The sequence below is a fragment of the Podarcis raffonei genome, chromosome 6 (assembly GCF_027172205.1).
Source record: "Podarcis raffonei isolate rPodRaf1 chromosome 6, rPodRaf1.pri, whole genome shotgun sequence".
Classification (NCBI taxonomy): Eukaryota; Metazoa; Chordata; class Lepidosauria; order Squamata; family Lacertidae; genus Podarcis; species Podarcis raffonei.
The window spans coordinates 18250997-18264983 of NC_070607.1; the positions used below are offsets into that span (position 1 = coordinate 18250997).

The following is a 13987-nucleotide window of genomic DNA, read 5'->3' on the forward strand; positions in this document are numbered from 1 at the left end:
GAGGAGGAAGGACACCAGAGACATGGAAAGAGGCTCACATTACGATGATCCCTAAATCGGACATGGATAAATTAAATATCAAAAACTATAGACCCATATCACTATTAAATAACGATTATAAAATCTTCGCAGAGGTGATGGCAAGCAGACTTAAAAAATGTCTAGTAAATTTAATACATAAAGATCAAGCAGGATTCCTCCCAAATAGGTTACTCAAAGACAATGTAAGGCATACCATAAACATCATCAAATACCTGGAGTGTAAGAATGAAGTACCTGCGGCACTGATCTTCATCGATGCTGAGAAGGCATTCGACAATGTTTCATGGCAGTTCCTACTAAAAAGTATGGAGAAAGCAGGGCTAGAGGGCGAATTTATGGAAGGAATAAAAGTGATTTATTTGAACCAATCTGCTAAACTGATTATAAACAACAATTTAACAAATTCATTCAAAATTGAAAAAGGAACAAGACAGGGATGCCCTCTATCCCCACTTTTATTCATTATGGTATTAGAGGTAATTACGAACAAAATAAGAGTAACACCAGAGATTCGAGGGATCAAAGTAGGAAGGAAAGAATACAAAATAAAAGCGTACGCAGATGACTTGATGTTATCCCTAGAAGAGCCGCAAAAAAGTGTTAGTAAGGCCTTGGAGATACTAGAAGAATATGGCAAACTATCCGGGTTTAAATTAAACAAATTAAAGACAAAAATGTTGACTAAAAATTTGGGAAAAGATGAAAGAGAAAAACTGGAGATACAGAATGGAATCAAGGTGGCTAAAAAAATAAAATATTTGGGTGGGAATTTGGCTAACTACAAAAAACATAAATTTAATTCAGGATAATTATTTTACAACATGGAAGGAAATTTAAAAAAGATCTAGATACGTGGAATAGAGTGAAACTTTCGTGGTCGGGAAGGATGGCGGCAATAAAAATGAACATACTCCCAAGAATGTTATTTTTGTTCCAAAACATCCCAGTGATTAGAGGTTCCACAATGTTTAAAGATTGGCAAAAAAACTCTTTCGAAATTTATATGGCAAGGGAAAAGACAGAGAATTAGATTCAAATTACTTACAGATCGGAAAGAAAGAGGGGGATTCTCGGTGCCAAATCTGAAATTATACTTCGAGGCCTCCTGCCTCTGCTGGATCAAAGATTGGATTAATTTGGAAAACACTGACCTGTTAGACCTAGAAGGCTTCAACAACAGATTTGGTTGGCATGCCTATCTGTAGTTAAACAAAGAAAAGGTACATAAAGGTTTTTCAAACCATATTATCAGAAGTTTACTATATTACTATATGAAGTTTGGGAGAAAAAAAAAAACTTCTGGAATGGAAAACACCCTGATGGTTATCACCAATTGACATTTTAACAACCAAAAAAGCAAATATGGAAGGAGAAAGACTGACCTATGAAGTCCTACTGATAAGATCAGAAAGCGGATGGAAATTGAGAACATATGAGGAGTTGAAAGACAAATTAACAGGCTGGCTGCAATTTCATCAAATAAATGCAGTATGGAAGGAAGACAAAAAAGTAGGGATAAATGAGAAAAAATCTAAATTTCAGATAGAAATAATTGAAGGTAAATCCAAGTTATTATCTAAAATGTATAACATATTATTAGAATGGGACACTAAAGATGAAGAAATAAAGGAGGTCATGACAAAATGGGCAATGGACTTGGGATACAATATAGAATATGATAAGTGGTTGAAATTATGAAATAGTGGAATGAAATTCACGGCATGTGTCACACTTAGAGAGAATCAGAGAACTGTCTATTTCTTGCTTCCTGCTGGTTAACCAATTCCTGGTTCATAAAGGACCTTCACCTCATGACTGCTAAGCTTATTTAGGAGTCTTTGGTGAGATACCTTGTCAAAAGCTTTTTCAAAGTCCAAGTACACGGGGTCAACCAGATCACCACCATTCATATGTGCCTGCTAACACACTCAAAGAACTCTACTAGGTGGGTAAGACAGGATTTGCCCTTACAGCAGCCAGGCTGTTTCTACTTCAGCAAGATTTCTTTTTCTATATGGTTGGTTATTTTATTTTTCACAATACTTTCCACAAATTTCCCCAGAACAGGCATTAAGCAAGCAGAATAGAAATTAAGCAACTGTAACCTCGTACCTACGGGACCGCCTCTCCTGGTATGCCCCGCAGAGGACCTTAAGGTCCACAAATAACAACACTTTGGAGGTCCCAAGCCTCTAGGTGCTTAGATTGGTCTCAACTAAGGCCAGGGCCTTTTCAGTACTGGCCCCGACTTGGTGGAATGCTCTATCACAAGAGACTAGGGCCCTGCGGGACTTGACATCTTTCTACAGGGCCTGCAAGACAGAGCTGTTCCGCCTGGCTTTTAGTTTGGACTCAGTCTGACCCTTATGTTTCCCTCCCCTTCTGCTTTTGATTTATGGGCTACTATTAAAATGAGGCTGCATTTTAAATTGTATTTTAACCTGTATTTTAATAAACTGTTTTTTGTTTCTTTGTTGGTTCCCCCCCCCATTGTAATTTTATTGATGTTAGCCACCCTGGGCCCAGCTCTGGCCGGGGAGGACAGGGTATAAATACAAATTATGATTATTATTATTATTATTATTATTATTATTATTATTACTTCCATGCTCTCTCTGGATCCCATTTTAAAAACTGGAGATACATTGGCTATTTTCCAGACCTCATTATGAAGGCTAATATGAGGGACAAGTTACATTTTGTAGCTAAATGGACAGCAATTTCACATTTGAGTTCCTTGACTACTCTAGGATGGATTTGCCAGTTTGCATTTCATCAATGAGGCCTAGAACTTTGTCTCTCATCAATTGATTGGCAAGAAAACAACTTCTTGTTGTTAGTTTGAGTCTCCTGCTGTTATGTAGCTCAGGTTTCAGAGAGACTTTAAGGTTCATTCCACAGCCTGTCAGAAGTCCCACCCTTTGAGTACAAATATTAAACAAGTTCTTTTTTGTTTGTATTGTTTTATTGTTTTCGGGGGGTTGTTTGTTTTAAAGTTTTATTGTGGTCTTAAGGGGAGGGGTCAGGGCTGCCGGGGAGTGGGTTCCAGCCAACAAAACAGCTGGGGCATGTTCCACAGAGGGGGTTGCGCTGGGACAACCAATCTCAATAGGAGGAGGAGTTACGCTAAGACCAGACCATGTCATTACAGAGGAGGCGGGTTTATTCGTTGTCTGAGGACTATCCCTGCCTCCGGGTCTGGTCCTGACCGGATGGATACTAGAATCAGCAAGGGATACACACATGACCTGAAGGTGCTGCTGTGCAATGCCAGGTCAATGATTCACAAGACCACTGCCATCCATGACTTGATCATGGATGGAGGACTTGACCTGGCATGTGTAACAGAGACTTGGTTTGATGAAGCAGATGGGCCTGTCCTTGCCGCTGCTTGTCCACCAGGTTTCTCTTACGCACAGCAACCCAGGCCTTGTGGGTGGGGAGGGGGGGTTGCAGTGATTTTTAGGAAGTCATTAGTTTGCACCAGGCGTCCTATTGAGAAGACCCAGTTCTCTGAGTGCATGTTCTGGAAGTTGGGCAATAGGGGCAGTACAGGATTTCTTTTGGTGTACCGACCTCCCCGCTGCACCAAGGATTCCCTGCCCGAGCTGCTTCAGGTCGTGGCGGATGTCCTCCTGGAGACACCTAGTTTGGTTGTCCTAGGGGATTTTAACATCCATGCCGACACGACCTTACAAGGGGCCGCTCAGGACTTCATGGAAAGCATGGCCTCCATGGGGCTGTCCCTGAATAAGTCTGGCCCAACCCATAGTCGCGGACATGCCTTAGACCTGTTGTTTACCTCTATGGATGTTGATGATCTGACACTAAGTAAAAGCGAAACGAAAGAAGTGCCATGGTCAGATCACTTCCTGGTGCAACTGGACTTCTCCGCGACCCATCCCCTCTGCAGGGAGGTGGGACCGATTCAGATTGTCCGCCCCCGCCACTTAATGGATCCAAATGGTTTCCAGAGAGTGGTAGGGGATGCTTTATCCCATGTTGATGGCCTTTCAGCTGATTCCCTGGTGGCCCACTGGAATGTGGAGTTAACCAGGGCTATTGACTGTTTGGCTCCGAAGCGCCCTCTCTGATTGCATGGAGCCCGGACAGCCCCGTGGTTTTCCACGGATCTGAGGGCAATGAAATAATTGCTGAGACGGCTAGAGCGCTGGTGGTGGATGACCCCTTCTGAAGCTGACCAGACACGGGTTAGAGCTCAATGTCGAGCCTACCAAGTGGCGGTAGCAACGGCGAAGAAGACTTTCTTCACCGCCTCTATTGCATCTGCAGAAAACAGCAGCAGGAGACTTTTTCAGGTGGTTCGCAATTTAGCAGAGCCACCTGCTACATCAGAGCCCAGTACGGGCCACATGATCTCCTGCAATGATTTTGCGAAGTTTTTTGCAGATAAAGTCACTCAGATTCGGGAAGAGGTAGACGCCATCGTGGGAGCAGGGCCAGGACGGGAGAGTGCTAGAGTCTTGTCTAGCCAAATTGCGTGGGATCAATTCTAATCTGTTACCTCCGAGGATGTGGACAGGCTGCTTAGACGAGTGAAACCAACCACCTGTCTCCTTGATCCTTGCCCATCTTGGCTTATAAAAGCTAGCCGGGAAGGGCTGGGCGATGGGCTTCGTGGGGTGGTGAATGCTTCCCTCTGTGAGGAAGCCTTCCCAGACCCGCTGAAAGAGGCGGTTATTAAACCGCTTCTTAAAAAACCAACTTTAGATGCGGCCACGATGGCCAACTATCGCCCAGTCTCAAATCTTCCATTCTTGGGCAAGGTGATTGAGCAAGTGGTTGCTGAACAACTCCAGGCACGCCTGGAAGAAGCGGACGATTTGGATCCCTTCCAGTCAGGATTGAGGCCTCATCATGGGACTGAAACTGCCTTGGTTGCACTGGTTGATGATCTCCGGCGGGCTAGTGACAAAGGTGAGAGCTGTTTCCTAGTTCTGCTGGATCTCTCAACGGCGTTTGATACCATCAACCATAACATCCTTCTGGACCGTCTTGAGGGGCTGGGAGCTGGGGCACTGTCATGCAGTGGTTCCGCTCCTTCCTCCTGGGCCGTGTTCAAAAAGTGGTGGGGGGGATGAGTGTTCAGACCCCTGAGCTCTCACTTGTGGGGTGCCTCAGGGTTCTATCCTCTCCCCCATGCTTTTCAACATCTACATGCAGCCGCTGGGAGAGATCATCAGGGGGTTTGGGCTGGGTGTTCATCAGTATGCAAATGATACCCAGCTCTACCTCTCTTTCAGATCAGAACCAGTGAAGGTGGTGAAGGTCCTGTGTGAGTGCCTGGAGGCGGTTGGAGGGTGGATGGCGGCTAACAGATTGAGATTGAATCCTGACAAGACAGAAGTACTGTTTTGGGGGGACAGGAGGTGGGCAGGTGTGGAGGATTCTCTGGTCCTGAATGGGGTAACTGTGCCCCTGAAGGACCAGGTGCGCAGCCTGGGAGTCATTTTGGACTCACAGCTGTCCATGGAGGCACAGGTCAAATCCGTGTCCAGGGCAGCTGTTTACCAGCTCCATCTGGTACACAGGCTGAGACCCTATCTGCCTGCTAACTGCCTCGCCAGAGTGGTGCATGCTCTGGTTATCTCCTGCTTGGACTACTGCAATGCGCTCTATGTGGGGCTACCTTTGAAGGTGACCCTGAAACTACAACTAATCCAGAACACGGCAGCCAGGCTGGTGACTGGGAGCGGCACCGAGACCATATAACACTGGTCTTGAAAGACCTACATTGGCTCCCAGTACGTTTCCGAGCACAATTCAAAGTGTTGGTGCTGACCTTTAAAGCCCTAAATGGCCTCGGTCCAGTATATCTGAAGGAGCGTCTCCACCCCCATCATTCTACCCGGACACTGAGGTCCAGCGCCGAGGGCCTTCTGGCGGTTCCCTCACTGCGAGAAGCCAAGTTACAGGGAACCAGGCAGAGGGCCTTCTCGGTAGTGGCACCCTCCCTGTGGAATGCCCTCCAACCAGATGTCAAAGAGAACAACAACTACCAGACTTTTAGAAGACATCTGAAGGCACCCCTGTTTCGGGAAGCTTTTAATGTTTGATGTATTACAGTATTTTAATATTATTTTGGAAGCCGCCCAGAGTGGCTGGGGAAGCCCAGCCAGATGGGCGGGGTATAAATAATAAATTATTATTATTATTATTAAATCAACATGGGATTTGCAAACATGCACTGCACACCCTTTCCTATAACTGTGAGAAGTCCAAGAAAATAATATAATGTACTGGTTGTTCACAGCAGGACAGGGCAGGCTCCAGGTTCTCAGGTTCTATATTGTCAAATTGGATTCCATAAATAACACTTACTTTTTATGTTACAACGTGGAGTAGGTGACCAGCCATTTTTGGTGCACACGGCCTTAGCTTGTTGATTTATAGGATCATATCCAACCTCACAAGAATACGAAATTTCATCACCTTCTATGAACTTCTGCCAAGTATGGGCATTGAATGTACCATGTGCAAGCAGTCTAGGAATATCACATTTTTCTAAAAGCAAAAAAATAAAAATAAAAAGGTTGCATCATTGATTGACATATATTTTTGCAATTGAAATCTTATTTTCAAGATAGATGGTGCATTACTCAAGAGACTTGGTTTAAAGTTTTCCTATATGCTTTTGCAACATATAGATGTAGAAAATAGACACACAATGTGATTCATAAAATAGTTTTTTTATGGACCCCTTCATGTGTTGAAAGAATCTTTAGGAGTCATAGTGTCACACCACTTTTTTCTCTTTTAACAACCTTTCCTAGCTGCTTAAATATGAATTGATCAGATTCATATTTGAAGGTGAATCTGTATTTGAACGTGAATGTTATTTGCCTTCGCAAAACAATTCAGAAACCAAAACACCGACATCCTTCGAAATTCTCACTGCTCTGAATTTTGCAATGCAGTTCTCTGGCCAACTGATGTGTAGAAAGGTGCATATGCTAGGGTACTGTTTGGATTAAAATACATACATATTTGGAAAATAGCATACAAAAATGCATTATGTAGGGGGAAATGGCTTTGCAAAAATGTGTATGTTAGGCAAATTGCCATACAATATTAGCCAAAATTTACTGACAATTTGTCACTATATATATATATATATATATATATATATATATATATATATACACACACCATATTTTTCGCTCTAACACGCACCCGACCATAACACGCACGTAGTTTTTAGAGGAGGAAAATCCGTAGGCATGCCACCCGTAGGCATTTCCTCCATAACACGCACAGACATTTCCCCTTACTTTCTAGGAGGAAAAAAGTGAGTGTTATCGTGCAAAAAATATGGTATATATATATGTGTGTGTGTATACAAACCAATAAACTGATGCGGAAATGTGGAGAAATGAATTTAAGATTGGAAAAATTAGAAACTCAAAGAAACTAAAACTCCCCCCCCCGCCCCGGAATAAAACTTTATTTAGAGTTCAACAATAACAAAGGGAGGGGGGAAAACCACAGTAGTTGCAACATCATATAATTACATTTAACCAGTTTTAACATTTTAACATTTTATAAATACTAATAAAGAAATTATACAACATCACTTTTAACTTACTGAGGTTTTCATAATACACTTTCTCTCTTTATCTTTTTCTTAACGTATCAAAAAAGGGAAGACCAAGAAAGGAAACACAAAAAGGAAAAGAGAAAGAGAAGAAGAAGAAGAGGTGGGGGGGAAAGGAAAGGGGAAGCAAACATATTTAACTTCCGATTAGACTCATTGTATTATTATTTCTACAATTTTTTCACACACAGTTCCAAGTTATTATATTTCTTTCTTTGTTTCCGTCAGATATCAAAAGACCTAATATTTGTTGTTTTACAAGATTCATTCTATTTCTGCCAAGAGATATTTGTTATTGTAATACTTTTCCAAATACTCTTTAAAGATTTTCCATTCTTTCTGTACTTTCTGTTTTGGATACCCTCTAATTCTCCCTGTCATGGTGGCCATTTGTAGATATTCTATCATCTGGACCTGACACTCCTTTATCGAAGGTATTTTGTCACTTTTCCAGTTTTTTTGCGATCCTGGCTGAGATCCTGGCTGCTACTGGATCCTCACCATTTCAACAGTACAGTCATTTGCCAAAGGGAAGAAGAGGCGAGCAATCTATTTCATCTCTGTGGGTCTCCAGCAAGGGCAGGATCCTGTAGCGTACTTTTTGAGATCCTGGCTGCTAATGTTGTATACATAAAAAGTGGTCTATTTTCTTTTTTGATTTCTGGTGACATTATTCCCAGGAGAAAGGTTCAAAGAAACTAAAACTAACAGATTACCCAGGAAGGGGTGTCACATCATAAAGCACTATGGCCACCAGCTACTTATTACACCAAACTTGAGCAGTTAGAATTTTTTGTTAAAGGAAAAAGTGTACCATGGAACCCCTTCAAATACCATTATAACCATTATTTTTTATACTTAAAGTATAGGCATATTTTTAAGATTTTGTCTTAAAACATTACACAGGCATTTGACAGAAGGGACTTACAATGTACTTGTGTGGCGATCACAAGGATAAGAGATTAAGATGATCCAACCCACCCCTACGTCCATAGCCACCTGCCCAAATGCCAAGATCTTCCACTGATATCAGGGGGTGGTGATCACACAGAAATCTTTTCCATCAGCCCCCCCCCCATATTTATGGAACACAATCGCCACTACCAAATGGGTCAACCTGGTACTCAGCTTATTATATTTTTAGTGCCATATGAAGACATTTTCATATTAAATTTTAAAGTTTTCCACTCTGACTACTCACAGTTTAGCCACGTTACACATATTCCTTCCACATCTTTCAGAATAGGCATATTTTGTGTTTGCACATGGTCGTTTCCATTTCTGATCAAAGTTAAGAATGCAAGGAAAATGTTGACTTACTGAAGCATTTTGGTTCTGGACTCCAGCTGAATTCAGTGCATGAACTTCTACCCCATGTTTCTTTATTTCTTGGTAGAAAACCATCACGGCAACGATAGTCAAGTGTTTGTCCCACCCTTTTTGGAAAATAGTAGTCTGGCCAGCGTTCGTAGAAATCAGATAGTTGTCCATTCTCAATCCAAATATAGTCACAGTTCTTTGCTTTGGAGAAGATAAGAAAACATAAACATAAACAAACATAAATAAATAAATCAGGAAGTTCCACTTGCTATTTTCCTTGGCTGGCTGGTTTAATGGAGGTTGCACATTTGGCTCAAGTGTATCAGTGTCTGAATATTATCTGGGTTTCCCTCTTTGGTCTGTGTATGAAAACAGAAATAGAGAAAACAGAAAACAGACCCACGTTTGCTGCCAGGAACAGTCAGAGCTGGGGAAAGACAGTTTGCTGGGGCTTGAAGACCACAGTCTTCTCCAGCCCAGAGATAAGCTTTTGGCCCTTAGAACAAGGATATAGGGTAATGGTGCAGGGAACTCCGATATTTTAGCAAGCATTGAAATCAAATCTTTGCAAAAAGCTCAAGCCTATGCAGACATTCAGTCGGATGTGCCTGCATCCCTATTTCATCCGATATATTTGTGAATGACGGCAATAAAACTTTGTACTTGGGAACAACATTTCAGTGGGCAAAAATCTGAGCCCTTACTCTGACTGTGAATAACCCAGCCTCCATCCAAGGGACGCCATGTGCCTCCATGCACAGCCCCTGACGTCCAGTAATAGAGCAATAGGTAGAGGTTCATGGCTCTCCCTGCACACACACCTCAACTATCATCGTGATGGACATATAATTCATAAACTACAAAGTTGGATGCATTGAATGCTAGTTGTTCATGTTCTGAAACTGCAAAGAGAAAGCTACTTACGAATACATCTCGGAGAAGGCAACCACCCTGTCTCTGTACACATGGAAGGGAATTGGCGGTTCCGAAGCTTATAGCCAGACTCACACCGTGTTTCAATTATGTCTTGATATTCATAGTAACTCTGCTTAGGATAGTAGTCGCCATTTTCTACTTGGGGTGGGGAGCAGACAATTTCTATGGAGGAATACAAGGAGGACACTTGGTCAGCAACAGATCAAGCAACAAACTCTTTCCCTGGCTAGATATAATTCAGTACATCAGTATGAGAACGTATTTATTATTTGTTAAAAACAAACTTCAAAGCGGTTTACAAAAGAATACTAAATTTTTCAATAAGTTAGAAAAGCAATAATTTTAAAGACCAAAATCTTAATAAGGGATGGGGGAAATTTATAATCTATCTTAAAAACCATTGTAAACAGCTAAAATCGTTAGTCAGGTTGGAATCACACTTGCAGTTTAATGGTGAATTTTGGACATAATGGAGATGCAAAAAATTTGGATTATTATAAAAGATGCAGGAGGAAATGACTAACAATAGGACCCACGAAGGGGAGGGGAGGGAGCCCAGGAGATTCTGTGGAATCTTGTTTCTATATTGTATGTTGATATGTTATTGTAAAATTTAATTTGAAAAACCCAAATAAATTTACAAAAAAAGAAAGTAAAAAATAATAATAATAACTTTCAAAAAGATAAAATAACAGTAGAATAAGAACAGATTAAAATTCACATCTAAACATCTTAGCAAAAGATTGCAAAACCAGAATCAGCGGAACTTGCTAAAGAAAATTTACTTGATTAGCAATATGTATTTTGTTGAAAAGGAACAAAAGTTGAAAAGGAACAAAAGCACATGTATTCTGTTCTTGGATCACCAAATTATTAGTCCCTTTAAAATAATATAGGCACAGTGCTGCAACATGCCACTGCCATTCTAGATGTTCCTCTCTTCCCTTTCTGCTGTCATAGATCTTTTTTGTGAACCACCCTGAAACCTCTGGATTATTGGGTGGTATATTAATAATAATAATAATAATAATAATAATAATAATAATAATAATAGGTGCCTTTCCGGACACCACTGTAGGTGGTTTCAAAAGGTCCTTTTCAAAAGTTGAAAAGGAACAAAAGCACATGTATTCTGTTCTTGGATCACTGAATTATTAGTCCCTTTAAAATAATATAAGCACAGCGCTGCAACATGCCACTGAAATTCTAGATGTTCCTCTCTTCCCTTTCTGCTGCCAAAGATCTTTTTTGTGAACCACCCTGAAACCTCTGGATTATTGGGTGGAATAATTAATAATAATAATAATAATAATAATAATAATAATAGGTGCCTTTCCAGACACCACTGTAGGAGCATTCCCTCCTATATGCAAGATGTAAGTGAGGAATAAATAAATACCGGTATAAAACACAAAATGGCATAGTTTTAAAGGTGTAAAAATCATTGTCCCGATTCAACAAGGACAACGTTCTGATCTATTTTAAATTATCTAATCCAATCCACTTGACTAAAATTGCAGTCTTGTGCACAATTCCCTCAGAGAGTTGTGCAACAGAGTGGGCTTACTTCAAAGTAAGCATGCACAGGGTTACACTGAAGCAACGACAGCTCTAGAAACTGGAAATATACAAACCTATGCACGCAAGTCTTGAACTCCATCCATTCCGAGTGCATGTAGCATCCGATATCTCAGCACGCTTGTACCCAAGAGAACATGAGAAGTGAAGTCGGTCCCCCTCTTTGTAAAGTTTCTTTGGGTTTAGTATAAATCCATGATCAATGTTTTCTTCTTGGCAAGTAATTTCTATCGCAAAATACAAACAAAATTTCTGTATTAGGAAACGAGGTGTTAACTTGTAACAAAAAGAAACGTAATGCAATGTTTCTAAAAAGTTCCTTCCATGAACACTTCACTGTATTTCCATTTCTAAGGCGCCAGAACTCAGAAGGAGTCACGTAATCATGCATGAGAGCAGGATAAATGCAGAACTGAAGCCATAATTCTCATTGAGGAAGGAACTAGATTCAAGTCCAGTGACATAAAATATTTGCAACAGCTTCCATATGTTTCCTAGGTGTCAGTTGTGGCTGGCTGGCTGGTGTGGGTGGTTTGGCACTGCTCACCTGGGCTACCCAATGTCGTACATTGCTGCCAACTACCAAGAGTGGGGGGGGGCAAGGCAGTGGGGAGTTGCGACACAGGTGCAGTGGCAGAGTCAATTCAGCACTCCTGTCACTGCCACTGCCACTGCCACTGCCACTGTGCTGAACTCCTCACTGCCTTGACCTTCCCATTTCTCTAACTGGCAGTGATGCCAGGAGAGCAATGCTCCCCTGCTGGCCACTGCAACAAGGGTTACTGCCTCCCGTTCATCCTGAGCATTTCCCTTGAGCATCGTGACTCGTTTCCATGTCATAGAAGCACAACAAAGGAAGTGAGTCATGGCAACCTTGCCTCTCCTCCCCTGCTGGAATTGTGCTTGCCCTCATTGCCTAAGGATTCTGGATGCATGAAAATGCCTTGCTCTATACTGGATTGCTTCTGTGCCTGGCCACAATCCAATATTTGGCCATTCATTAGCCCTGGTGAGAACAAAAATGGCCTTTCCAAAAACACTGTCGCTACAAGCCGGCATCTGGAAAGGCTAGTTGCCCCATCCCCAGGTTTGAACATGATACTCTGGATGGCAGAGGTACTCTATCCAGTTTGCACAAAGCACTCATCTCTTACTTTTTCACTCAGCACCAATGGCTGAGAACAATGTGCTCAAGCAGCTTCTTAAACTACCTGTGACAGGAAGCTTAAAATACCCTACCTCATTTTTGTAGATGGCTTGCCTGTTGTGTCAAGTAACATCCCTCCACCTTTTAAGGAAATAAAGCATTTAAGAGTGCCCCCATTATTCAATCTTCATTCAGTCTTTATGGGACCTCATCAAAATTGCTCCAGCCCGGTTCAGCTTTCCCCTAACCTTTTTCTCTACTTTTTACCCTTGCCTCAATGAACTGAGAAGGTTCAGGAGAATTCAAGTTGCTTGCTTTGGAAACCACACCATGTCAGGCTCAAAGGAACCTATGCATGTACAAAATCCTTTTAATTTACATGCCAGGGTTGTTCCATGAAATCTAGGTCTTTATTACAGTGTGCCAGATTCCTAGCAATTGGGAGAACAAAGGGTGTTGGATCTCCAGACTAAGAGTCTGCCTCTCCTTATCTGAACTTCTGAGATTGGATATAGGCTCTCTGGACTTAAAAACTGCCGAGCCATCCAAGAGTAACAAAGCTATTTCTCAAATTTCAAAGTCATGCCATCCCTCTGCTTCTCCCCAAAATGGGTGGCTTCCTGAGTCATTTCCACATGGACGCTGTACCTCTACTCCCAGCTAGACAGAGGCCAAGTCGGTTATCTCTTGAGCAACCCCTGACTGCTCCACCTTCAAGATTAAGCCAACATGGAAATCTTCCAGTTCCTCTGATTGATACTAACACAGCTGTAGTTAATACAGGAGGGCCTCAAAGAGTGACTTTAAAGAAATCTCTGCTCCTTAGGAATGTTGAGGAAAGAGCAACAATAAACACAACCCCAATTAACTCCATACTAGAGGAAATTCAAGTAATAACAAAGAGTATTCAAGATTCGATGTGTGACCTCAACAAGCCTAGGACAAACCCCCATGAACCTGCTAATGTGGGCAGCAGGAATATGAATAATGATAGGTCTGGGAAAGAGGAGATACTGGCCTTTCTACAGGAGGAATCCCGGTAAGGGACTCACCCAACCAAGAAAGGCGTTTGGAGCCCAAGGGACTGGATCCAACTATACGCCGAATCAACATGTATGACACTGTAGATATTTTCACCCCCACCTCTGTCCATGGAACAGTCTTTGCCCAGTTATGGAGGAGGAGCAAGCAAGATCAGAAACTACACAGATGTCTGGGGGATTGTCTGAACTTGATCAGGAGATGCACACTGGGAAGCTGGTCACCCCGAGCGCTGAGCTGCGATTGCCCCCAGCCGAGGACAAACCAGAAACCTTCCCGATAGATAACATAGTGCCAAACCTACTGGA

The 13987-nt window shown here is 42.0% G+C and overlaps 2 protein-coding genes across 2 annotated transcripts in view; both read right to left on the reverse strand.

The window, feature by feature from the left end:
• Positions 1–295, reverse strand: part of CFHR5 (complement factor H related 5) — a 57252-nt gene extending 56957 nt beyond the window's left edge. Inside the window, exon 1 of the mRNA XM_053390966.1 lies at positions 277–295. Within this exon, the coding sequence (XP_053246941.1) occupies positions 277–295 (19 nt within the window). The remainder of the gene's footprint in view (positions 1–276) is intronic.
• Positions 292–13751, reverse strand: LOC128415101 (complement factor H-like). The gene is made up of 6 exons (XM_053390967.1): positions 13691–13751; positions 11548–11718; positions 9902–10075; positions 8978–9178; positions 6385–6567; positions 292–338 (listed from the first exon to the last, which is right to left on the reverse strand). Exons 1-6 carry the CDS (start codon positions 13749–13751, stop codon positions 292–294), a joined length of 837 nt encoding a protein of 278 aa, XP_053246942.1.
• Positions 13752–13987: the final 236 nt, after the last annotated feature.

Excerpts from the sequence above, each read along its gene's own strand:
- LOC128415101 (XM_053390967.1), bottom strand. The coding sequence starts at position 13,751 with ATGTTGATTCGGCGTATAGTTGGATCCAGTCCCTTGGGCTCCAAACGC. Across the intron at positions 11,719-13,690 it reads CAAACGCCTTTCTTGGTTGG|AAATTACTTGCCAAGAAGAA; the intron begins GTGAGTCCCTTA and ends ATTTTGCGATAG. Across the intron at positions 10,076-11,547 it reads TTCAAGACTTGCGTGCATAG|AAATTGTCTGCTCCCCACCC; the intron begins GTTTGTATATTT and ends ATTCCTCCATAG.